Here is a 26,593-nt window from a genome sequence, read left to right as displayed (position 1 = left end):
TTAATTAAACTGTGCATCTAAACATGGGAGTGTTTGCTCTGTCCTTTTATCTTTTTATTTTCACTTGATTTAAACTGCACGAGTTTACATGTCGCTTGCCTGGACTTTTGTACTTTTTAAATTGTAAAACCAATATAACACACGATAAGTGGTTATGTGTTGTGTTCACTACTAAAAGTTGTTTAACAATAGAACAAATGCGACATTTTCAAGATTTGCTTATGACTCCAGGAAAACCAGTTTTCCTTACATCAACATATCAAACTACATCCATCATGATAAACCCACAGTGAAGCCCAGACTCCGTTTCCTCTTTCCCACCACCTTCACAGGTCGTCCAGAGTCCTACCTTGTCTCCCAGGTAAGTCCTCGGTGCGTGCCAGTGGAGATCCTGGTAGACATCAGGCACATCACTGAGGTCAGCCTCCACCAGGTCCTGACCTGGATACACCGTCACCGGCACCTCCTGTCTGTCTGCTCCGAGCAGCACCCAGCCCTCCATGTCCATGACCTACAGCAGAGGAGAGTCAAATCAGAAATGAAGGAATTTAAACACACATCAGCTTCTGTAATATATGAGAGGCATCACAGCATGACTGACATTAGAAAACATGAACTTTAACCTCTGAATGAGAGTTGATGACATAAATTATACAGCAGGAGAGACGCGGACACAGGTGCATCAAATCTCAGAAAAACAACAACTTTTCAATGAACTGATTAGTCAATAAATCAACATTAATCAATAAACACAGTTTCTAATAATTGTTTCAGGTGAGAATGTCAAACATCCAGCTTCTCCATCACTGTAAATTTAAAATTAATTAAAAATGGACTGGACTTGGACAAAAAAAGACATCTGAAGACGTCACCTCTGGGAAACTGAGACGTCTGATATTTTAGAGATAAAACAATGGAGCGAGCTGAGGAAGCTCAAGTACCTCTGTGCGTCTTTTGTCGGAGCTGCGACAGCGGTCTGTGGCGCCGAAGCAGAAGCAGCTGGTGCAGCCCTTCGGGTTGGTTGGGTCCAAGTGGAACGTACCAACTCTGCACTGATCGCAGCGAGAACCCTGGACGTTCTCCTACAGGTGGACGACAGGCAGCAGGTGAGGACACACTGTGGAGGTCACGGTGTGTGTGTGTGTGTGTGTGTGTGTGTGTGTGTGTGTGTGTGTGTGTGTGTGTGTGTGTGTGTGTGTGTGTGTGTGTGTGTGTGTGTTGTCCCACCTTGCAGAGACACTGTCCCGTGAAGGAGTCGCACACTTCCTCCTCAGTTCCCGCCTCGTTGCAGTCACATGGCCTGCAGTTGGGGTATCCGTAGAAACCAGGGGCGCAGTGGTCACACTGGCGGCCGACGATGTTGTTCTTACATCTGGAAGAAATAACAAACAGTTGTTGAAGTTTCGGAATCAAACTGAATCAACTGACCTCTGACCTTTCTGCTCTAAAAGGTACCTCAATCTTGCATAAAATGAAAACTTTATTGCAGTGTGTGTGTGTGTGTATACAAATGTGTGTTAATGCCAGGTGCTGGAATCTTGAGCCTTTAGGCAGAAAAATACTTTCAGCTTTACATCCTTGTCTTGTCAAGACAGAGCTGACACATTCCTCTGTGTGTGTGTGTGTGTGTGTGTGTGTGTGTGTGTTAGTAAGGAATTTTTCATGTTACACACAATATACTGAGGGTTACAGAGCTGCAATCTCTCTGTCCTGTCTTTGTTTATCTTAAAGGAAAAATTCAACATTTTCAAACACACATTTATGTCCCATATTAAACTGGAGCAACTGCAGCTGTATTTGTGAACATAGAAGATGCTGACTGGAGCCTCCATCATGTGGGTGTATGAGTCCACTGGTAAAACTGTATCAGATGGAGCCAGTTAGGGCGAGGACAGAAAGCTACTGTGTTGTTGGCACTATTGTAAGAGTTTTAAAACCCGCAGGTTCCACAAAACCTAGACAACAGTTGGCAAGTAGAGCTGGCCAAACATAACCCTGAGCCAAGATCGTGTCAGGAGACAGGACGGGGGGGGGGGGGGGGGGGGGGGGGGCAACTGCCTTTTGAGGTCGTTCCAAACAGAGGCCTGACATTTGAGAAGTGAGCTTGCGTAACCAGTAATCTTTACCCATCTGTCAGTGGTAACAGTGTGTGGAGCAGAAGATGATTAATGGCTTCTGAACAACATAAAAGCACTAAAACTGAGTGGAAACTGAATTTATTGTTCTGGCTGTTTCACTTTTCGAGCGAGAACGAGGGTCTGAGTTACTGATCCCTGTCCTGCAGCTGCTCCAGCCAGAAACCACGCCCCCGAGACACCGCAGCAATAATCAATCATCATTTCCTCCGTGTCGCCACATCCCACCTGCACTGTCCGCTGAGCGTGTCGCAGCTCACGTCAGGGGTGACGATGCCGGGCCGGGAGCAGTTGCAGACCTCACACCCCACCACGGGGTGGCAGCCGAACGTCTGGGGCTCACACTGGGTGCACTCCGGGCGCAGAGTCCTCGGAGGGCAGATACAGTCACCGGTCACAGGTTCACACAACCTCGTACCACAGTTACAGGCTGCAGGGGAGACAAGAGGAGGCACAGGTAGTTCCAGGAAAGAATCCTTCAAAATAAAAGTCCTTTGTTTCAAAAAACAAAAAGGAGGGAGAAACTCAGAAACTCACGTCTGCAGTTGGGGAATCCCCAGTAGCCCGTGGCGCACATGGAGCAGTCCCGGCCAATCACGTTCGGCCTGCAGCGGCACTGACCACCAAACGCCTCACAGGTGTCACTCTCCGCCCCGACCTCGTGACAGGAGCACGGCAGCGCCCCGTTGTTGAAGAAGGCCGACAGAGACACGGCCGAGCTGAGGCAGAACTTAGAGGCGGTGGCGGGACTGAGGGAGCGGAGAGGAAGAGGATACGTTACAGATAAAAGGGGCCACGGTGGCTGATTAAAGTGAAACACATATCGAACTCCTGCTCAGACACTGACTTGATGTAGAAGCTGTTTTGTCCACAGTTGCTGATGAAGTCGTAAGATTTGTCCAGAGGCTCCTCGTTCAGGTAACTGGAGCTGTAGCTCGTCTGAGGCACGACCAGCACGTAATCCTGGAGACACACACCACGTTAGACAATGTCCTTCATTCGTGTACCAGTGAACACATGCTGCTGCAAGGTCTTATGGGTAAAAAGGGTCCTACTGTATTTATTTAATGTAAAAATGACACAATTTTCAATGGTAGTTCTGTGATCAAAACCCTGAAATTACACTGTATGACATAACTAATACTGCCACAATACACATCTGTGTTAGCCACTGTAGCTTCAAACAACATTAGCTGAAAGATAAGTACATGTTTCACAAATGCTAACGCAGTGATAGTTTTTCCCACAGAGAAATGGAAGAACCATCAAAAATGGACATCAGATGAGAAGCTTTTACTGTGGAAATTGTGAAAATATCTTCATATAAGTATAATGACAATGCAGAAGACACTTCAAAATAAATGTTAAAGGTCAGGAGAAGACACTGGCCAATTAAGAGCACAGTAGTCTTTACAATAGAGAGACATTTTAGAAAATAAAATAAAAATAACCAAAAAAGAGACTTACCAGCCACAGCGTCTTGCCTGCAGGTATCTGCACTGTGAGGAGGACCTCGTGATCCGTCACATCCAGGATGATCTGATTCTCAGAGATCAGGACGTTCCGGCAGCCGTAAGCGTGGGGACAGAAGGAGGCGTTGGCGTGACCTGCAGCACAGAGTAAAGTCAAAGTTATTAACTGTGTTCTCTGTCCCTCATTTGTGTGTTTTTATTCATCTCCATGTACTCAGGATCACACTGCCAACACTTCACCTTGCCAGATTCGTCCTCCATTAATGTAAACCTGCACAGGATAGGTGGGGTGGAGAGGCTGGTGATAGTGGAGGATGAAGACGTAACGCCCCAGGGTATGGACACGAGTCGAGAACACTGCTGCATTCTGGGTAAAGAGGAAGAGATGGAAAAAGGATAGAGAAAGGAAAAAATCTAAATAAGAGTTATGACAGAGAGTTTTAGGCGTCAGAAATGTCCATGATCCAGATTTTCCGGTTGAACATCAGTCAGTTAACGGTTGGTACCTGCAGCGAGTCCAGCCGGACGTGGTCGCTGTTATCTGCGGCGTGGGGAGGTCTGTCTCCTCCGCTCCAGGCCGGCTTGTCTCTCTGGTGGAAGTGCAGCGGAGGAGCTGCAGCGGGGGAGGCCAGGACGGGCTCCTGCATGGAGGAGCTCTGCCCCTCCTTCAAGACCAGAGAGTCTGACGGGGTCTGGAAGCGAGAGGGGGCGCAGGAGGAACTGTGGCGAGACGGGGAGAGAGGACGGTTTATGTGGACACTTATCTGGCAGGTTTTACAGGTATGAAGAGTTATCTTATGTTCCTCTACCTGTCAGGTGAGAACTGTCCATGAGTGCTGATGCAGTGGACTTTAGGTTCAACGTACTCCATGGTGAACTGGTCTTTAGGGACCAGGAAGACTTTGTGCTGCAGACAATGAAGAGACACACACACACACACGTTATGTGAATATTTTGCACTAACTATGTCTTCGTACATGTTGCATCTCTCAGTATATTTAGTGACTGCCACTCTGGTTTATTAAGATACTTATTAAGTTTGAGTATTTTAACAAGCTCAGATATTTGTGGTTCAGAACTGAAACCTAAATTTCGAAAATACAATGAAAGAAAATGATTTAGTGATTTACTTTGGGAATCAAGTTTTTTATCAGTTTAAAACTAACATTTGCATGTTTTAGGGGGAACCATCTAAAGCACCTGAACCATCTAAGGACATGAAGAATTCCAGGTTTGTGACGTCTCTAACTGAGCTCATCATGTGACCACTGCTGGTCATGTGATGTGGGCGTGGTCCTCACCAGGAAGAAGGTGGCCTGGTCGGAGATGAGCTGGACCTCAGCGTCGGCCGGCAGAGAGAAGACAGCGACTCTGTTCTGTGCGTCGATGGCCACAACTCGACACAGGAAGCTGCGCGCGCACACACACACACACACACACACACACACACACAATGATTAAGAACTGTTGACACACTTGATGAAGCACAGTGACAGTAAACTGTGAAGCAGCTGAGTCCACACACACAAGCTCTTCAGTGCAGCCACACTAAATACAGTGTCCTCTTTCATACAGTTATTTTAACCCCCTCACCCCCACCCACACCCCCACCCACACCCCCACCCACCATCCAATATGACAATGATGTAAAATGATGCCTGAAACTGGAAGCACTGCTTTTGTGAACTGACTATCTACAATTACATGCCCAACATGTAATTGTAGAATTGTAAAAACAAACAAAAAAAACAAGCCCCTTCTCTTTGTATAGCGTCAGAACCTTTTGATCCACAATCTGCAGGTCGACCATCATCTGTAATCTAATCTTATTTCTTTCCTGGCAGAAACCTGAAACGTGATATCCTGTGATTAAAGCATCAAAGATCTACAGAGGGATCTGGGATCATCCTCGTACCTGTACTTGCAGTGCAGCAGGGTGACACTGTGCTGGTGTGTCCGTGACCCCGGCGTGTTGACGGCGACAGACAAGGTTTGCGGCAGCTCTTCCTCAGTGGAATATTCCACCACCAGGACGTAGTCTCCTGCGGACGGCAGACGGCTTTGCAGCTCGACGCTGATCTGCAGCAGAAATAGAAAATGTATTTATTAAACCTTGAAAGTGACAAAGTGACGTTGGCTCAGTGTTTGTATTATTTCTACATTTCCCAGCCGCTCTCTCACATCGTAGCCGCTGCACACAGCCATGTCAGGGTGGCGCGGGGTGACCTTCTCAGTTGGGCAGGGGCGTGGCAGGTGGTTGTCATGGCGGCAGCTGGCATCATTGCCGGAGATGGAGGGGAAGGAGTCGAGAGAGAGATACCTGTACAGCAGACAGCTGGAGAGAGACGGAGAGACAGAGCTCAGAGAGGACGGACAGACGAGAGGCCCCGTGTCTTCACAATGACAGACAGACCAACCGTTTATTAAGATCGGAATTGGTCGTAGTAATAACATTACCTAAACCTGTTTTACATTCAACACAACACAGACTACATGCTAGCGACTGTAGTCATGGAAACTTGTGACTTGTGTTTTTAACTTAAAGTCTAGTTTGGATGATGGTTGTTTCTGTCTTTAAAGGAATTGTTTGACATTTTTGGGGAATAAGCCAATGAGCTTCTGAGGTGCTGGTCGATTTATGACTGTGTGTTTAGACAGAACCAGGCTGGGTGTTTCCAGTCTTTATGCTAAGCTAAGTTAACCACCTACTGACTGTAGCTTCATGAGACATGAGTATATATTAAACTATTCCTTAAAACCCGTTTCACATGACAAGAAAAAAAACACATTAAAAGCATTTTTACTGAAACATATAAATGTGTATATTTACTTCTGGCTGGCGTCAGGTGCAGAGCTGTAGGTGCAGGGTTCTGTGACCTTGATCTGCAGGATGGGAGCTTCATAATAGGCACTGGGCAGCAGGACTAAGTAATCCTGAGGGTAAAACACAGCATGGATACAGTGTTACTGTGTAAATGAACAATAAACACACACAGAGTAAATTTCACAGTGAAAACATGAACTCACATGCATACATTTGAGAGTTTTCATAAATTCTGGACTTGACAATGTATTTCTTCCTGGGCTGAAGTGTTTGTATACCTGTATAGGAACACGTGTAGTCTGTGTGTGTGTTGTGTGTTTCTCTCACCAGCTGGATTCCCTCAGCCTCTATAACCACAGTCCAGGTTCCTGGGTTCAGGACGAACGGCTCCACAAAGTTGTTCTGGGGAACGTTGACAAAGGTCGGCTCCACGCTGGGAGCGAAGACGATCTGTTTGGTCTGTTCTGAGCCTGGAAAACACACACACACACACACACACACACACACACACACACACACACAATGTACAATGTTAGACATTAAAACTGAAAGACAATAAAAACAGGGTATTAGTGAAAACTGTAGATGCATTTGTAAAAACCAGGTCACATAACATAAATTTACAACAATAAATTTACAACAATAAAATGTGATAAATATACACAAATACCACTGCAGTGTAACCAGGAGATTAAATTACAACAAAAAAAACCCCACAAACACACACACATACTTTTCTTCACAGTCAGAAACATTCATACTGAAGCTCTTCTGTGATTGGTGGAGACCTACCTCTGCGGTTCACCTGATAGGCTGTTATTTTACCGTTGGAGGTGGCGCCCTCAGAGTTTACATATCTGAGGATGAAACGAGTCAGATAGATGTCTGCCTCGCTCACATAAACCTGCAGCTTCACTGCGGTCTGCAGGGTGGAGTGGGGGAGAGGAGGAGGTGTGGAGGACAGAAGGCGTGGATGCTTAGTCTTACATCCCTGAACGTTTCACACTGATCTGTGGCCCCCGGCTGAGAGAGGGAGAGAGCTTCCTGAGCGAGAGCGGAGGCCGCCACCAACACCCTCACAAGCCACCACCAACCACAAACATCCCTCCATCGCCTGTCTCACCTGACAGATCAGACACCTGACAGGACTGAAGCTCGAGGGAGAGAGATCCAAAGAGGAGGAGGAAACTCTGCTCCAGATAAACTAATATGACATCTTTCTCTCTACGCCACTGCTAATGCTGTGCCAAAGCTATTTAGCAGAATATCTAGCTGCTAGCTAGTACATGTAGAACAAACTGTTCTATTAGCATTTCAAATCTGTGTTTATCAGTTTACCCCACAAGTTTTATGATAAATTATAAAACTGAAAACATAGGTTGTGAATGATTGGAATGAATGAACTGGTAGAAGCTAACCATGCTAACCACTCCAGCTTCCTAACCTGCTAAATGGCAAACACTCTTTTTTCAGACTTGTTAATCTATCATGATAATTTTACTTGTTTAGTATGAATGAATGAATGAACTTTATTTATACAGCAATGAATGAATGAATGAAAACACAGGTTTAAAACAGCATCAAGACATTAGCACTTCCAAAATAATATAATTATAATGTATATTATATAAAATAAAATATTATAAAAGAATGTTTAGATAAAGACAGACAGCTGTTATGAGCTCTGTTAAAAAAATGTTTTTAATTGTCGTCTGAAACTGTCCACTGAGTCAAAAAGTCTGATATTTAACGGCATATATTCCATATTTTTGAGGTATAGTGGCTTAAAATAAGTGGTTAATGATATGGATAAAATCCTTATGTCAAAATATCCATATATACAGTATTGTTATTATTATTATTATTATTTTTAAATCAGTTGAGACGCGGGACAAGAATATCTGTCTTTCGCTAATCCAGCAAACAAAATAATTGATTGTATTTTATTGCAAATAAAAAAACAAGATGACCATAAATCAGTCTCGCTAAATGATACACAACATTATCTGCGACGGCCTAATACAACCAGAGATGTTAAGGTGAAAGATCCCATGACACTTCTTGCAGTTTATAAATTCATATTGTCGTATTGCCAACCCCCTTTTGTTCAGCCACGTGGATCTAAAGTTAACGGTTCATGTGTTTTAGATTGATCATTTTACACCTCAGCAGAACCTCAATCTCAAACTTTCTACCAAAATAAAATTTGTTCTTATGCCACAACCACAAATTTGCTAAATTCTACCAATGTCAAAATGTTTCCAACTTTCTGCTGCAGCCTGGTTTACATCACCAGTTATTCCATCATCTCATGATGCAGAGCTGTGTCTGAAGCAAGGGTCTGAACTTCTGTTTGGTTATCTCTGTTTTTCCACCACGTCATTTGGTGCTTATTCTTTGTTGCACCTTTTCCAGGATATTCCTGTAGTTTCTGCTCATTTCTCTCATTATTGATTATCCTATTGATTATCAAACATGGCACAAGGCTGAGACTTTATTATTTGTATATCTGGAGTCTGGAGCAAAGCATGAGAAGAGACAAGAGGTGAGCATGTGCAGTAGCTACTGCACTGTTCAGGGAGGGGTGGAGGGAATAAGTCATTTAGTCCCAGTGCAGCACTTACAGTTCCCACAGTAGTAGTTCCAGTTGTCCTCTATGACCGACACCCTGCCCCGAACATCCGAACCCCCCCAGTTGGTGTAACGTAGCACCACATGGAAAAGGTCTGGAGAGCTGACTGACACCGACACCAACACCTTGTTCTGCCAGGGGACCCACGAGCAAGGCAGCAGAGCAAAGGAAAGAGAGGGAGAGAGAGAGAGAAGAAAGGAGGAAGAGGAAGAGAGAAAGAAAGGGTGGAAGAGAGGAGATGGAAGAAAAGGAGGAGTTTAAAATGTTAAATAATATTAGGAAGCAGTAAGATGGGAAATAAAGAGAACATGAAAGGATGGGAGAGTAAGGAGAGGAAGGAAGGAAGGAGAAACACGGACACAGAGAGAAACCGAGTCAAAAGACAGAGCTTAATACCATCACCTGCACCACCAAAGGAAAACCAGCAGCTATTTACAACAAACATGTTTCTCTTTGGAGTTCCACTTTTCAGCACAAACATCCACGTGAGCTCAGGAGTAATTAACATCCACACATATCTGTCCTGAAGATCCACCTCATGCTTTTACAGCTTCAGCGACAGAATTAGCTGCAGGAAAAGCTGTCAACATGTGTTAAATGTTGAACTCCTGTGTAGTGTAAAGGTATGTGCAGAGAAGTGATTCTACCAAAGAGAAATAAATGTCCACACAGCATTCAGCCATAAAGCAATCTGTCTAATTCATGCAGAAGGAGCACAGATGATGGGCCACAGTCACAAAAATATATACATACACAAAATGCACAATACAGTAGCACAATTAAGCATGTTAAAACAGACATTTTCTTTTTTTTTTTTTAGTAGTTATTGAAAAAACAGGTTACATGTAACAATAAATCTATGAGATGACAATAACTAACGATGTGTATAAGTGTGTTTTCAATACTATATAGACATCTGGAGTTTGTTGCATCATTAAAATTTTCAGCTACTGTATGCATGTATGGTGAGGGGTTAAACACGTGTGTTCCTACCTGGATTGGGGACATCTGAGCGTAACCTCTCCAGCTGAAGTCTTTGAACTCCAGGGGGTTGTAACCGAACCGCACTGGTCTGCCGTCCAGCATGGTCCCCTCCTCAATCTCAAACTTCAGGTGATGGAGGTCTGGGAAGTAGTGATCCGGACGAGGTCTGCAGGCACAGGTAGAGCAACTTAGAAGATCAATATAAATTCAGATTGTAAAAACATCTCCTTTTCCTCATTTTAAATGTCTTTATTGATGTGCTAAGACAACTTAACCTACAAAAATATTTACTTTTTAATTCACAAAAATTAAATCCACTAATTATTTTTACTATTCTTTGTAATTATTATTATAATTAAAATAAAAACATTGATATTATAATTAAAAACCAAATATTAACATGGTTGATTTATTAATTTTTTTTTCAGATACTAATACACAGGTCTGTTAAGAACTCACAGGTTACACTTCGGTCCCTCCACATTGGGTCGGCAGCGACAGCGGCCGTTCCTCTCCCCACAAGACTGACCTGTTGAACCCCCGATGTCACACTGGCAGCCTAGACACACACAGACACACACAGACATGACTTGAGCACTACACTAACACACACAAGACAGGAGCATCACAGCTGAGGAACACTCACCCTGGCAGCCAAAGTAGCTGTGCTCCTGCAGGTTGTAGTAGCCATCTTTACAGGTGGAGCAGGTTCCACTGCAAGCGTTTGGCTTACAGTGACACTGACCAGTTTCCTGTCAGGTGCAAGGTGCAAATGATTACTGTCAGTGTGATAACGGGGACAACACTTTCATGGAGGAAAAGCACAGCCTGTAAGATGGCATCACAGGGTTAATACTTCAAAATACAGTCAAAATACAGACAGGAAGTAGAGCACATTTCAGAAGAAGCTCACCTGTGCACACTCTGCAACACCACTCAGAGTCCCTGCAATGTGACACTCACAGTCTGCAGGAGGAAGCACACACAGACGTCTGTAGTCCACTTATCAGCTGCATTTACTGCTGTCAGTCTAGTGAGACATTATGTGAGGTGTGTGTGTGTGTATTTGTAGTGTATCCTACCGGAGCATCCCTCAGGAGCGTCAGGAGACAGGTTCCAGTACAGAGGTTTACATCTGTCGCAGGCGGGGCCCTCCACATGGCGACGACACTCACACTGGCCCTGAGTGAATATAAAAAAAACCTCTTTCATAGAATTTCATTTTCCAGTATTTATTTTTCATTTGTGTCGCTAGTTTCATCTCAGCTCTTTGTGTTTATGTGTTTTTTATTTAATTTGTGAAAATAATGAAAAGACAAATAAATGAACATCAACACTTACCACCGGTGGCTGCACCGTATACTGAACAGAGCCGGCAGGGTGACAGGTCCCAGCTTTAAATGTCGGAGAAAAACAAAAGTCATCATCATCATCACAAAGTGTTTCACAACTGAAGTGTTAAACTCACTGAAACATTTAACAAATATTGAGGATACGACAAAACTGATGCTGTAAATCAATAAAAACAGTTCAACTGTCAGGACACGATATTAAACTTTCTCTACCCTCATTTAACCTGCATGTGTGTATCTGGAAACTATGTGATTAGCTGTAGGTCGCATTAACTCTCACACCTGACTTCAAGTATGTGTTTGTGTGTGTGTGTGTGTGTGTGTGTGATTACCCTGGCAGTTGGGGAAGCCGTAGGAGCCCTGTGCACAGCTGTCACACCTCAGTCCCACCACGTTGGGCAGACACACACACTGTCCCGTCACCTGGTCACAGCTGGAGTAGCGAGAGCCGTCTGCAGAACACTGGCAGGCTGCAACACACACGTTTTCAGCTCCGCTTATTCATCTGTTTATTGTGCTGATATATTCACTGATTTATTCTGAAGCCACTGTAGCTGAATTCAGATCCTCTATGTAAGTAAAAAAAAATAAAAACCACAGGATAAAAATGTTGTTGCTGTTACAAGAAAATAAGCCTTTTAGGATCTAATAACAGTCACACAACTGTTAATCTATAAAGTTACTCAAGCGATGAGATAAATGTAGTAGAGTAAAAAATATATATGTACAATATTATCACAATGTAAGAGTAATATAGTATAATTATATTATTGTATTTATGTAATTATGTTTCAGGTGTTTTTTAATAATATAATAATGTTGTATTTTAAAACATTTTTCAATATTATGAAAAATATTGCACAGTGAGATATATTGCAATATTCAATGTTATCATTATGTATCAATAATATATTATATATAATATAATTATTATATTTATTTATTTACAATATAAAAATATAATAATGATATCTATTTGTTTTTATTTCAGGTGTTTTAAATAATGTAATTATATTATTGTATTTTAAAACTTTTATGAAAACTGTTAATATTCAATCCCATCAAGCCTATAAAGTGCAGTACCTAAAGAACAGTAAATGTATTTAGTTACTTTCCACCGCTGCTGTCAATAAGAATCATATATCAGCATCAAAAGCTGCTTTACAAATGAATCCTAGTTAAGGTGTTTCCATTATTTTCACCAGGCAGGTGTCAAGGTTCAGCGACTTACGTGTGCAGCTTGGGTAACCATAGTAACCGGGAGCGCACTGGTCACATGACGCTCCGCTGTAATTGGGCCGGCAGTGGCAGTGACCTGAAGCGGTGCAGCTGGAGTCCAGTGAGGTGCGAGGATCACAGGAGCACACTGAGACAAGAACAACAACACAACAGGTCGACGCCTGAGCTCTCACAGGGAACACACTGTCGTTCCCGTGCATGAATCGCCATCCTCACACGGATCTAATTCACAGAGGTCCAGTAGTTCTGCTCCTTTGATTTGAGTTTTGGGAATGTTTCAGGGAAATACTCATTATAACAGCATGATGTTTGAACTGCATAATAGCTAATAAATGCTACACCTGTAGAAATAAGTTGCATTAGAGCATGTTGTTACAGACTTCCTCGGGATGAGCTGGATGACTTCCTGTTGGAAATAATTTACCAATTTAAGGGTTTTGGAACTCATATGTGAAATTCTGATAATACAAAGAATCATTTCAGGGGAGTATGTGTTAATGTTTATTAACTGATTTACAGCTGTTCCTTTTGTAATGACTGTGTACAGGGGAAGTATATTCGGACCAGCTCACCGTCAGGAGCTTTTCTTAGGGGCCTGGTGGTCGACCTTTCTGGACGCATCAACCACTCCCTCACTGCTCTGAGATTTAGTTTTGAAGCAGTGGTTTGACATTAGTCTGCATTTTCTTTAACTACTGGCTGTGCGGTACCAACAAACTACTGATTCAGGCTGTGTATTTGGCTTTTTATGACCTGCATCACTGCAAACAAATCTCAAACCTACATTAGATTTAGAGTCAGAGTATTGGCTCATTGTGTTAGCCACCCCTGTCCCATACTGCGGAGCAGCAGAGCCTCCTGTCCTTACAATGAGTGTCACAGCTTTAACATTTCATTCAGTCTGAGCAACAGGCTTTTAGAATCATAAAATTTAACAAGGCAATATAACACTTCATAAGAAGGTGTGTAAAGTTGAGTGTTACCATCTGCGTCTCTCCATGTGTGTGTGCAGTTCGACGGGATATTAAAGTTTCTCCTTTCATTACAGTATGTGGGGTCAGCAGCAACAGATGCATTTAATCTGAATTTCTCTGCAGGCCTCTCTCTCTCTCTCTCTCTCTCTGTATGTGTGTGTGTGTTTGTGTACCTTGACAGTTGGGGTAGGAGTGGAATCCAGATCTGCACTGTTCACATCGGGGTCCCTGAAACTCTGGTTTGCACAGACAGCGGCCAGAGGCATCGCAGACCTCAGGGAGAGAACCAACTGAACTGCAGCCACACACTGGAGAGAGAGAGAGAGAGAGAGAGAGAGAGAGAGAGAGAGAGAGAGAGAGAGAGAGAGAGAGAGAGAGAGAGAGAGACTCATTTTTATGCTGGGTGATAAGGAAGAAATCCTCCATCACAGTTCATAAAGTTTTACAATATCTATAAATAGTGATATAATACTTGTGTATGGACAGAATAAGCAGAGAAATGTTGCTGTCTGTTTTTGACAAATCAAACTAATTCATCACATTGATGTAAAAAATCCAATATTGTTAATCTGATTGATCATCTATAATGACAGAATACACCTGGAGATATTAGATAATTATCACAGTATAAAATTTACATCATCCTTTGGTTTATTGGCCACTTCTTCATTCTGCTCTCAGCTGGTAGTTTATTAGGAGCACAGAGCTGAAAGTGACATGTCTAATAAAATACTCCTGCTGTAAATCCTCCTTCATGAAGGCTTTAATGTCCAGTCTTCCTGATCGAACTTCAGCATCATAAATCTATATTGTAATTAGATCTGAAAATGCTGATCTGATGGCAGAGTTGCTGGATGTATCAATTGTTTAATCTTCAACGAATAAATGCTAAGTGTTGAAATATATGCATCTGTAAAATCAAATTTTAATTAGGACAAAATTATTTATTGGTGTCGCCAATGGGATCATGATGTCAGCATCAATGTCACAATATTGTAATTAATTAAAACACGAAGACAAACAGACACAGGCTGGATTAAAGGTCCTCTGAGGAGTATTATGTTTTTATATGTTTATGTATTTTTCTCTCTCTGCATGTGTCCAGGTGACACAGAGAGGAGCCTCAGGTGACTCACGTTGGCACAGTGGGTAGTTGAAGTAGCCCGGTGCACACTGGTCACACTGGTAACCCTGGAAACCGCTCCGACACACACTGTGACCAGTCACCAAGTCACATGATCCGTCCAGACAGCCCGGACCTGAGCACTGACAGGCTGGAAAACACACACACACACACACACACACACACACACACACACACACACACACACACACACACACACACACACACACACACACACACACACACACACACACACACACACACACACACTGTTTACCAGCCTCACTGACTGAAGGTGTAAAAGTGAAACTATTTACACTGACTAACACGTCTTGGTGGAATGCTGTTTACTCAGGAGTGTGTGTGTGTGTGTGTGTGTGTGTGTGTGTGTGTGTGTGTGTGTGTGTGTGTGTGTGGTCACTCCTGGGTGGCAACTAACAGGATAACCAAACAAACTGATAAATAAACTGCCTGGAATTTCTGGCTCCATTTGTCTATTTGTATTTTTGTCTGAGTGTGTGTGTGTGTGTGTGTGTAACAAATGCTCCACCATCATTAACCCTCAACACTAAAATAGCTGTAAATTCTGCAGCTGGTGATTCGAACAAACTGGACAATTTTCATGAGTTAATGGTTTTAAGTGTTAAAGAGACGATAATGTGAATATTTATATTTCATTAGGAGGAAATTACGTAATATAAAGATAATGAACTAAATATTGTTAAAAGTGAGAGCACCTCTGATGAAGAGGAAAACATCATCTCTAAAATGTGATTAAAACATCACAATTCAGTCTTATGTTTTAGAGCTGCATTTATTAATCGATTAATCAATTAGTCGATCAAAGGAAAATTGCTTAATTGTCATTTTTCAAGCCAATAATCCAAACATTTAAAAGTTTCAGGTCCTCAAATATGAGAACTGGCTCCTTTTCTTGGTCGTATCATGTTTGTAAATTGAATATGATGGAATCTCAGTGTTTTCTAAAGTGTTTTACAGACTAATTTATGGATTAATTGATTGAGAGAATAATTTATCAATAATGAAAACCACCATTGGTTGCAGCCTTTATGAGCTTTCCTATCCGTCTCTCACCTTGACAGTTGAGTCCATAGAAACCTGGAGCACAGGTGTCACAGTGGTCACCGGTGAAACCTGGTTTACAGACGCAGGTTCGAGTCCGGGGGTCCGGCCTGCATGAGTTGTCCACAGTCCCAGCTGCGCTGCACTCACAGTCTGCAGAGAGGGGTCAGGAAGTCAGTCACCGTTCCTCCTTCAAGAGTTCATCAGTGTTTGATGAAGTGCATGAGACTGAATTTCTCCTCTTCTTCCCAAAACAGATTCATCACAAACAAAACTCCCCTCAGCAGATACGAGCAAATTCCATTCAAACTACAAGGCTCCCTGCTGGACGTCAACCAGAAACATCAGCAGCTGAACAGGTGAGAGGGATCATGGGAAAATACCGAGATGAGGAAAGACTGTGGTCTATTAGTGTCAGTTTCTTTTCATTCTTTTGTTTTGTTCTTTTGAGGCTTTTAAAATCTTGTTTATTGATTTAGAGAACTTGACTAAATTTTCACCTTTTTCTTCACTTTCTTTGCTTTTTCTTTTTTTGAAAGTATTAATGATTCATTTTGTGAATTTCAGATGGTCTTCTCTCTGAACTGAGCCCATTCACAATTGTTCAACTTCCTCTAATTAATTTATTTATAATGTTAACTGGAAACACGCTGCAGTAGTTCAGGTGTGAGATACAACACGCAGGTAAATCAAAGACGGATCAGAGCAGAGAGGCGAAGCTGCGGCTCTTACTGATGATCTCTCCTGCTGGCTTCGCCTCGCCGTTGTTGTTGCTGGTGGGATAGGTGGGGATGGCTGTTGGAGAGAGAAAGAGTCAGATCAGAAGACTTGAAATATTTCATTCAGTCTCTTGAGTTAATGAAATCGAAGCCCAGGCAGCTCGAGGAGGCAGCTCGGTTTCTGCTGCTGTAACTCACGGTAACAGTCCGGGAAGTTGATGAAGCCGCTGGCGCAGGAGTCACAGTTCTCCCCGGTGTAATTTGGTTTGCAGATACAGCGGCCGGTCAGATCCTCACAGGTGCCGTCTGTAAACTCTGACTGACAGTCACAGGCTGCAGGGAGGGAGGAGGAGACCAGGAGCAAAGAGATTAACACAAAGTCAGTGATGGATGATGTGTTATCTCTGCTCAGAGTTAAGTTTGTGTCTGTTTGATCAACAGGACCGTGACTCACGTGAGCAGGCCAGCGGGGACTCAGCGGGGTGGTCAGGTGACCTGTAGTAGGTGGGGATGCAGCGCTCACAGTTGACTCCGGTGGTGTGGTGCTGAGAGGGAAAGGTTTCCATTACAGTTCCCGCTCAACAAAACAAAGCAACGTTACAGACTTGAGCGTGTTAGTCACCTGACAGTTGAGGCAGACTCCGCCCCCCCGGTGGTGCCCGTGGATGTCGACGCTGCCCCTCCTCTGATCGACCTCAGGGTCATAGTAACAGTCGAACGAATGACGGTGACAGTTACAGGCTGCGACACACAGAGTGAAACAGTCAGAACACAGGACAGACAGAGGATCATTCACACAGGAGGAGGTTTAAATGTTGTTTCCCTGAAGTTTTAACTGAACAGGACAAATAAACAAAGAACAATCAAACTCAACGAGTCTGAGCCGACACTGCTGACCTGTAATTTTCTTCACATTTTGTATGTAGTTATTATGAATTGAATTATTATTCACATTTTACAGACTTAGTTTATTTGTCTACTTGATGTTGAGAACAGTCATTTCAAGCATTTCTCTCTAAAATGTCCATGTTTATTTTTTCATTTATAAATGAATGAGGGAAGGCAGTAAAGATATTAGGAAAGGAGCTAGAATAAAATATTGTTACCTAATTATTGGACATAATTAATAGAATCACAGCCAAATCTACGTGACTGAATCATGAACTAAACAGTATGTGACCTTTTGGATCTTTTACAAGCAGGTAAATCAAGAAAATTATAAAAAATAAAAAAAAAAACACAAAGAGAAATGCTCATAAAGACACCAACAACAGTGTAAACATTCACCTGTGGGGTAAAAACTGCTGCCCAGAGACAAGAAGCAGGAAAAAGAGAAAAAAAGAGAGTAAAGAGGAGGATGACAAGAAACAAGAGAAGAAAAAAAACATCAAACCAGTTAGTGATTAATAAGCACAGTGTTGGAAAACATGTGAAACACCGTCAGACATGAAGCTCAGATCTGTGAAGTCGCTTCAGTCTGCTTCCTGTGGCAGGTGTGAGATTAAACACCGAGCTGAGGATCATATTCACCACACTCATCAAACAAATACTGAACGGAGAGAAGCTGTAATTAACACACACACACACACACACACACACACACACACACACACACACACACACACACACTTCTTCATTTCACAAAGAGACATTTGATGAACGTCAGTTATCGGAGGCAGAGCTGGGGCGACGCTGCCGCCGCCTCTTTCAGGCCTCGTTCAGTCACGGGCTCGTTGTGATGAAAACTATTTTTAGAAGATGTTCATTCAAAGAGTCAAGAGAAAAAAAACCACATGAGAGGAACTGATGAGTTTGATTTTAATGTGTGTATTACTGTATATCCTTAAAAGTGCTTTAGACACAAATATAAATTTACCCATTCATCCAACCTATCCCAGCATGCACTGGGCACGAGGTAACAGGAACCTGTTTTTTCTTTCTCTTTAAACTCTACATGTCTAACTAATGATATAAAATATAAAAGTGTGTTTGGAATAAAACTATGTGTGATGTCACGGTGCTTTGAATCCACTATATTCCACAACTGTTTAGATATGTGTGTTTTTTTTTTGTTTTTTTAGCTGTGGAGCATCTGGTTTCTGGTTTCTCTCTGCTCCAACATATAATCTGCTCCACTGCAGTGTTACTTTTTACAACCTCTCATACAAGTGTCATAAACCTTTTTTTTCAATGAAAGCAGATGTTCAAATGTTCATTTGGTGGTTTCTATACAGGAAGGACGAGCTGAACTCCGGGCTTTGAAGAGGAAGAAGAAGAAAATGACTCATCTCAGTGTCTGTGTTGATTATATGAATAAAGAGAAACAGAAGACTAATGGCCCCAGTTTAAGCTGAGCATCATGCAAGCAGTGAGGAGATCCATGTATCTCTTAACTTGCTTCAGAAGTACACATCATGCACAAAGCCTGGACCAGCTTTCTCTCTTCACACAGACTCAGTTCAACCCTGGTGGAGTTTTTCTCTCTTATCTGCCCCTCAGCGCCTGAGAGGTGCCGGCTGAATAAACCAGCGCTCCTTATCCTACAGCTCTGACTTCACTCTGATAGTGTGAGTGTTTTTCTCAGACCTGAGCCACACTGCTGCTTTTCTTTCTTTAAATAACCAAAAAAAAAAAAGGCTTTTAACAGCTTTCCAGAGCAGTGATTCAGTCAGAGTCAAAGTTTGTCTCTCTGGCCTTCAATTTCAACTCTGACATTGTTCATATCTGATTTTTCTCATCTTCTCTAAAGCTCAGTCGAACAGCTTTAGGAGTTTTTAATAAAAAGATTTTGCATGTAGACATTAAAATACAAGTGACCTCAGCTCCAGTTTGTAATTCAGGCTTTCTGTCAAAATTTTTTACATCTCAAGCCCAAACCAAGATATTTTTTCAGACGTGATGCAACAGTTTTCACAGGCTGAGTATTACATCAAGTGACCTCATGTGTAAAATCTGTGGAGCGTCCCTTTAAGTGTCATGGCTCTGCCTCAGGATCTGATATTGTGGCTCATAAAATTCAGAAGGAAGTGACTACATAAAGCTGTGTCCTCTAAAAAAAAATCTAATCTGTGGTGCATCAGAAAAATCCATACACACACACTTTGAAGTTGAATATTGAAAAAAACCAAACACATCTGTCCCTCTGAGCTTTTGTTCATATCATGTTGACCTTTTCTGACCTTTTTGCTATTGTGACACGTGTTGTTCCTTGTTAAATATAACTGCGGCTTTGATAACAGACGGCTCTCACATGTAAATATAACCAGCGTCTTGATAACAGCAAGTTCACCTGACAGACTCAAACGCAGCAGAGCCAGAGAGCTCGTTTCAGGCCACGATCGAAGCTCTGAGCTGATCGTCTGGGTGAAAGTCGACGATGTCAGTCGTTCACGTTAAAATACACACTGACATTAGTTCAACTGTACTGAACATGGATGAGTCAGTCTGCTGATGTATGGATCAGGAATTATGAACACAAACAGCAGTAAGAGCAGGTATCTCCCACTACAGGGCACAAATATATAGATAAACTGAATTAAAGCTGCGTCACATCTGTGTTTCCATCTGAAAGAATACCAGAGGATTTTTTTTTTCCTTTTCTACATTTTATAATTTTACAATTTACAACTGATGTATATCCATACGACTAATAATCATTATACTGAATATAAAAAAGTGAAAGAGGTCACAAGGCAACAAACACACAAGCCTGTCCACAAAATGAAAAATAAAAGAAAATGTAATCAGCAGCAGGAAGATCTTCAAACACAATCAGAGAAGACATGTTGATCATATTCATGTTTGTTTCGCATCTTTGTTTTCTACAGACTCTGTCCAGATGTGAAGGTGCGACAGTTCTAGAGAAAACCAACAGCAGCTCACGAGCCTCTGCTGCTTCATTACATTTAAGCCCAATGAGTTCTGTGGACAGAAAACACATTCCTCTGCACGGACCAGCGACTGACCTGTGTGTGTGTGTGTGTGTGTGTGTGTGGCACGAGTACTTCTACATAAGCGTAAGTATGTCAATGAATAGTATCAGGGTGTACTTACATTCACACTCATTGGCGCTGTAGGTTGTGGCTGGTCTCCATGGTAACTGGTTGTACCCGGGGCAACACTGGTCACAGGACACGCCACAGGTGTTGTGCTGACAGTCGCACTGTAACCTGTAAACAACAACATCAGTATGAGAAAACAATAAAGGATAAAAGGATACAGTGACACCACACACACACACACACACACACACACACACACACACACAGCAGACTGTGGTATGTAGGTATCTAATCTCAGTCGATTGTGTTTTGGGTAAAACATCATTTGAACTTTTCTCAAAAGTTCACATTCCTCCACTTCTTAGAAAGAAAGAAAGAAAGAAAGAAAGAAAGAAAGAAAGAAAGGAAGAGAAGAGAAGAGAAGAGAAAAGTGGAAATCGACCTCGAACAAAGAAAGAGTTAATCTTTGTCCTCCCTCTGCAGCAGCTGACTGCTTCACCCCGGCTTTTAATCGGATTAGAGTGTGAACCTGCAGCGTGAGGCCAAAACACAGCAGGGAGGGAGAGGAACCCTGTGAACGCTGCTCTCTGGTCTGTGAGTCCCCTTCACCGCTCAGAGACAAACAGAGGACCGATTACAGGTAATTTGACCGTCAGTGCAGTTATATACAGGTGTGCTCCAGGACCCTGTGACATCACTGATGGGTGGGGTTACACGTACAACCACATACGTTCCCGACCACCCAGCAGCGATGCTGGCTGTGGTTTAGCCAGAGGCGGCAGCTCTTCAGCCTGGTGTTGAGCTACTCTTTGAAGAGAAGGAATATTTGCATTGAAGAGTCAAGAGCTCTCTGGGCCGACCTTCATTCTTACTTCAGGTTTTCAAATTAAAACATGCCAGCTGTTTTGGAAACTGAGGGGAGAGATAAGTCACAGCTGCAGAGTCGGGCTTGATTTTGTCTCCAAGGTCCAGTTTTAGTCATTCTCACGTTTTTGGGATTGTGAGTCTGTGTTTATTTCAAATTTGGGTTGATGTCACCATGCATACAATTCAGGTATAAAAAAGTCACAATAACACGTGTTACATTCAAATACGTTTCTCTCTAAATGGTATTTTAATTGTTGAAATCATCTGAGGACTCTGCTGTGCTGTGGGGAGGTGTGTTACTGCGCTCTGCTCTGTGCTGATAACACATCTGTGTTTTGTGTTTCAACATGCTGATTGTGTTTCCAGCTTTCGCCTTCACTATCAGATCCATCTATTCAGCGCGCACACACACACACACACACACACACACACACAATAATTCACACACTCCCTCATGCATCTCTTTCCTCCCTGGCGATCAGCTGCATTTTAGCTTTTTAGGAAACGACTTTCAATGGAGCGTTTCCACCCAAAATTCACTACTTCCTGGTTTCAGTCACCAGCAGCTTCCTGACTGAAGCAGATTGAACTTGTTCATTACCCACAGGACTATTCAGCCAAATTCAGTTGTTTACGTAAAATCTGTAATTGTTTTACATTGTTAAAGCACAATCGTTTTTCCAGTTTACAACAGTTAAGCGACATAGTGTCATCCTGAACTGCACGTAGAAAACAGTCATTCAAACTGGCAAAGATTTTACTTTATCTAAGAAAAAATGCATGTAGAATATGTTTTTTTTTGTTTTTTTTTAACTTTAACTGACTCTTTTCTAAGACAGAATTATAGATCTGCTGTGACAGAGACAGTAATTCTCCAGACGTCCCATCAGTGTTTGAGTCTGTATGTTGCAGACACTGTGCAGAGCAGAGTTCGGCCTCAGACACTCTGTCAGGTGTGTGTTTAAACTAAAGCAGGAATCTGTTCAAATGCAGCTCAACCTCACGTCCTGTGTGTGTGTGTGTGTGTGTGTGTGTGTGTGTGTGTGTGTGTGTGTGTGTGTGTGTGTGTGTGTGTGTGTGTGTGTGTGTGTGTGTGTGTGTGTGTGTGTGTGTGTGTGTGTGTGTGCAGACAGATGTGGAGGACTGTGTGTTTGTCTCTGCAGGCCCCACAGTTGTGGAGATAAGATGTGTTCATACCATCACATCATCTGCTTGCATGCATTCACTCACATGCTCACGCAGAAGACCTTCTCCCCTAGATGTGACCGTCCAATCAGAAACATGAAGAGGATCTGTTCTGGCCGTTATTTCATGAGACTGAATGAATTCTCCTTCTCTTACATGCTGCTTATACAATAACGACCAACTTCAATGCAAACTGTGCACAGTTTAGATGGCGTCTCATTTGTCTGACAAATTCCAACACGCTGCGGTTCGCTGCAGAACCAGTTGGACTGACATATAAAATTTCTCCCAGAACACAATTATGTGTAATTCGATGAAGTGTAAACCACACTGAGGTATTTTAATGACTCTAATTGTGCGGTTCGGATTTCATACGTTACGTGTCTTTTAACCTCTGTCTGCGCGAGCTGAGGAAGGTGTTTACACTGCAGAGAGTGTTTATACTGCCATGATAATGCATGGCGGTTTAACAGAGTGCGTCTGCAGGCTGATGATGAGTAACCCACAGAGAGAACAGTCAAACTAAATTCACGGTACCTCCAGGATGAGGGTCATCTCTGGAGTCTGGTTTCTCTCCCTTTTCGTGGGATTAGAGGGATTTCAGAAGATTTACGGTAATAAAACACACTGATATTCATCTCTTGAAAATAAATTGCCCACTGATATTAATCCACATATTCATTCTGTCTGCACTGTGCTGCATATGCTCTAATGCATGCACGCTGGATGTGTTTACATTGTACTTCATGTGAATAACATGGAGGTTTCACAGAAAAAGGAACCAGAGGTTTTATGTGATGAGTAGCAGCTCCATAACATAAAGTTAGCCCATATTTACACTGAGTGACAGAACGATGGAGTTACAACAGGTGCATGTTAGATATACACAAAATGAATAATGTAGTCTGCTGATTTTTCCTGGTCAAACATATAAATTATATATAGATAAATTAGAGGTGTAACAATAAGGTGACAATAGGTCTTCATGGATCAAAATTCCTCTTTAAAGGTCCCGTACTTTACTTATCTGAATTGTTGATATCCAACATATATATTAGATATATTAGAGGTTTTTAGAACCAAAAACCATCTCAGTGTAGTTTTACATCTCCTCTTTCAGGCTCCTCTCTGGAGCTCTAGTAACAACAGGTCAGTCAGCCAATCAGAGGAGAGGATCTGAGCCTCTCCTCTGATTGGCTGACTGTTTTCAGACTGATCTAATAAAAATAAAGCAGATTTCAGGTAAACACTCAGAGAAACCAAATCCTGCAGAGTTGGATGGTGGGTCCAGGTGGGCGGGGCTTGGGGCATGGCTGAGAGCGGTGACTGCTTCGTTGTGACATCACAAAGTTCCAGAAGTCCTGACAGCTGGTTTTAAGGCTCAGTTTCTGAATACAGGCTGTGTGCATTTCTCTGTGGACTGAGGCTTTGATCCTTTCACAGTATTAATATAGAACCTAGACCTGCTTTATAATCACAAACACATGGACATCTACCTTTAGACTGTGTCTTTAAGAAGGTATAAGAACAAATAAGTGAACAGAGTTTTAGCACACTTTATGCCTAATTAGACAAATGTGGAGACATCATGTTGGTACCATCTGGCTGCTTGCTGATGGTTTGCTCTGTTCAGCACCATTTGGCTTCACTTTTCTGCATCACCTCCAGTTCAGGATCAGAGCTCAGGGAGGTGAGGCTACATCTGGGTTAACCATTAGCACAGCTGGCGTTTGTGTGTATGTATGTAAGCATAATTGAGCCTGATCCTGCATGTGTGTAACTATGAATGTTGGGGGGGGGGGTTTAAGAGAAAACAGACTTCCTATGGGTGTCACTGAGGTGTGGGGACAATAACTAAAGACCAGGAGGAAGGAACTGCGAAGAAAGAGTTGATTCTGGATTCTGGCTGTTTGGAAGGTGTGGGTTAACGTTTAGTAACAAACAGTTTAACCTGAAACCCAGTTTAACGATGGGAGGACGCTTGTTAATAGACGCTGACATTTCAACCTGCTCTCCCTCCGAGAGCAGTTCAGCATATTTCACTGAAAGCTAACGTGGTGCTGAAGGCTGCCTGAGCCTGCAGCTTCATCAGGGACCGGGATGGGTTTCACCTTTAAATATTTCTGTTTGGCTCTGACAAAGAATAGACAGAGCTTCAGGAGACGGACTGTGTTTAATTTTTGACTCATCTGGGAATTTCTCACATAAAAGAATGATTAACTTTAATGGAAAAAGCAATCACTGTGAGGTGAATGCTTTCAAACTATTTAAAGTGCTGCTCAACTCTAATCCCTGCTTTCTAACTGGAATTTAAACAGTTATCATTGTGGTAATACAGTGGATATAAATATGTGATTTAGAGGGAATTCTGGTATTTTAAACAGTCAGAGGAATGTACGTAGTTCGATCTGTCGTAATCTGGTTTGTATGTATAAGGGATGAACATCATGCCGCTTGAGTCATGCAGTTAGTGTTAGAGCTGTGCAGATCTAATACCGACCTGCTTCATGCGTGCAGGTGTTTGATTGATGGGAACACAGGATGAGGAATTCAAATAAATCCCTCCTGACCTCATCAAGCGTTTGGAGATACAGTGTCTGGTTTGTGTCAAAGAGGAGGAATGTGGAGCAGCGAGCACGTGCTTCATCTGAAAACTCACATCCCCCCGGACCCTGTGTAACGCCGTTCTATCCAGCAGGTGTGTTTGCAGATGACAGCGGGTCTGCTGACTCCAGGTCTGTGTTTAAAGGCAGCAGGTGAGTGAACGGCTTGACCTGCAGCTGCACTGATAACATCATCATGGAGAGAGCTGGACAGCCCAACTCGACGTGAAGTCCAGTTTCTTAACGGTGTTTTCTTACAGTAAGTAGAAGGGAAAGTAACATAAAATTCTAAATATGCTTTTTTTTTTTTTTTTTTTTTTTTTTTTTTGCAAAACAAAGTATAAAACTAGAACCAACACCTTGTGGTTGTTTCATCTACCTACCTGCCAAGTTGGAGGACTTATGGTCACAATCTCCTCTCCCTGTTACAGCACTGAATACTGACCAGAGGTGTTTTTGCTGAACATTATGATGTCACAGTGATGTTGACCTTTGACCATTTGGATATAAAATGTCATCACTTCATTTTCATCCTTATACACATTTGAGTTATAGCCGAAAAAACATGTTTTGGGAGGTCACTGTGACCTTAACCTTTGACCTCTGACCACGAAATCTGTGCCAAATTTGAGTTTATGAGAAAGGCTCCGGCTGTCGCTGGTGTGGAGACTTTATTTATTTATCTATACAAACATTACAAAGATTTTGTAAATTGATTTATCGTTCAAACAAAAATGCCAAAGGTTTGCTTTTTCCTGCTTCTCAAACGTGGAGATTTAATGCTTTACTTTGCTGTATGAGCACAAACTGATAACCATTTATTACAGGCCTAAAACATAACAAACAAACAAACAAAAAAAATTCTGAAATAAGCTGCCATTTTTTCTCATCTTGCATTTTTTTGCACAACCTCTTGAGAGACCGTGACCCCAGGTTAACAACCAGAAACAGAGTCTGTGTCTCTGTGTATACTGTCAATCAAATCACAGCTTTATTGTCTCCCGCAGGACGTCGGGGTCACAGTGCGAACACCACCACTGTACATCACACTGACTGCCCCCCCCTCCACCATCCCCTCCCCCGTCTCCCTCCCTCTAAAATCCACACTACTCTGAAATTCCCCAATCAGTCATGAGCAAAAACATGGAAATAGCTACATCACCAACAAGTCTGTGCAAGTGTGTGTGTGATCGTCTGTGTGTGTGGGTGGAAGAGAGAGAAACTAGTGACATATAACAGAAGTGTGCGTGTGTGTGTGTGTCTGTGTGTGTGTGTGTCATGTACAGGCCTCATGGTGGATTTGACAGAGTAATGACGGCTTATTATAAAATCCTTCACACAACCTCCAGGTGCTGTAGGTGCACACATACATACACACACACACACACACACACACACAC

The 26,593-nt window shown here is 42.5% G+C and overlaps 1 protein-coding gene across 2 annotated transcripts in view; it reads right to left on the bottom strand.

The window, feature by feature from the left end:
* The window catches only part of lama5 (laminin, alpha 5), an 87,834-nt gene that overhangs the window by 18,225 nt on the left and 43,016 nt on the right, over window positions 1-26,593 (bottom strand). Inside the window, exons 7-38 of one of the 2 annotated variants that reach the window (XM_071477498.1) lie at window positions 20,591-20,706; window positions 17,160-17,278; window positions 16,992-17,082; window positions 16,736-16,870; window positions 16,551-16,613; window positions 15,831-15,971; window positions 14,749-14,886; window positions 13,786-13,920; window positions 12,631-12,765; window positions 11,732-11,869; window positions 11,389-11,441; window positions 11,130-11,229; window positions 10,961-11,013; window positions 10,694-10,799; window positions 10,507-10,606; window positions 10,057-10,213; window positions 9,056-9,194; window positions 6,759-6,901; window positions 6,438-6,541; window positions 5,789-5,942; window positions 5,523-5,686; window positions 4,909-5,017; window positions 4,417-4,514; window positions 4,114-4,327; window positions 3,848-3,974; window positions 3,603-3,742; window positions 2,983-3,098; window positions 2,673-2,884; window positions 2,364-2,565; window positions 1,228-1,372; window positions 942-1,082; window positions 350-511 (exon numbers count right to left, since the gene is read on the bottom strand). In XM_071477498.1, coding sequence (XP_071333599.1) covers window positions 350-511; window positions 942-1,082; window positions 1,228-1,372; window positions 2,364-2,565; window positions 2,673-2,884; window positions 2,983-3,098; window positions 3,603-3,742; window positions 3,848-3,974; window positions 4,114-4,327; window positions 4,417-4,514; window positions 4,909-5,017; window positions 5,523-5,686; window positions 5,789-5,942; window positions 6,438-6,541; window positions 6,759-6,901; window positions 9,056-9,194; window positions 10,057-10,213; window positions 10,507-10,606; window positions 10,694-10,799; window positions 10,961-11,013; window positions 11,130-11,229; window positions 11,389-11,441; window positions 11,732-11,869; window positions 12,631-12,765; window positions 13,786-13,920; window positions 14,749-14,886; window positions 15,831-15,971; window positions 16,551-16,613; window positions 16,736-16,870; window positions 16,992-17,082; window positions 17,160-17,278; window positions 20,591-20,706 — 4,150 coding nt within the window. Of the gene's footprint in view, window positions 1-349; window positions 512-941; window positions 1,083-1,227; window positions 1,373-2,363; window positions 2,566-2,672; window positions 2,885-2,982; window positions 3,099-3,602; window positions 3,743-3,847; window positions 3,975-4,113; window positions 4,328-4,416; window positions 4,515-4,908; window positions 5,018-5,522; window positions 5,687-5,788; window positions 5,943-6,437; window positions 6,542-6,758; window positions 6,902-7,223; window positions 7,354-9,055; window positions 9,195-10,056; window positions 10,214-10,506; window positions 10,607-10,693; window positions 10,800-10,960; window positions 11,014-11,129; window positions 11,230-11,388; window positions 11,442-11,731; window positions 11,870-12,630; window positions 12,766-13,785; window positions 13,921-14,748; window positions 14,887-15,830; window positions 15,972-16,550; window positions 16,614-16,735; window positions 16,871-16,991; window positions 17,083-17,159; window positions 17,279-20,590; window positions 20,707-26,593 lie in introns of both variants that reach the window. The other variant, XM_071477499.1, reaches the window with a different exon arrangement.

Source organism: Trachinotus anak, unplaced genomic scaffold (assembly GCF_046630095.1).
Source record: "Trachinotus anak isolate AG129_WGS33_773 ecotype Australia unplaced genomic scaffold, CSIRO_AGI_Tana_v1 ptg000004l, whole genome shotgun sequence".
Lineage (NCBI taxonomy): Eukaryota > Metazoa > Chordata > Actinopteri > Carangiformes > Carangidae > Trachinotus > Trachinotus anak.
Note: the sequence above shows the minus strand (reverse complement) of the source record. Positions and strands in the feature narration are given on the sequence as shown.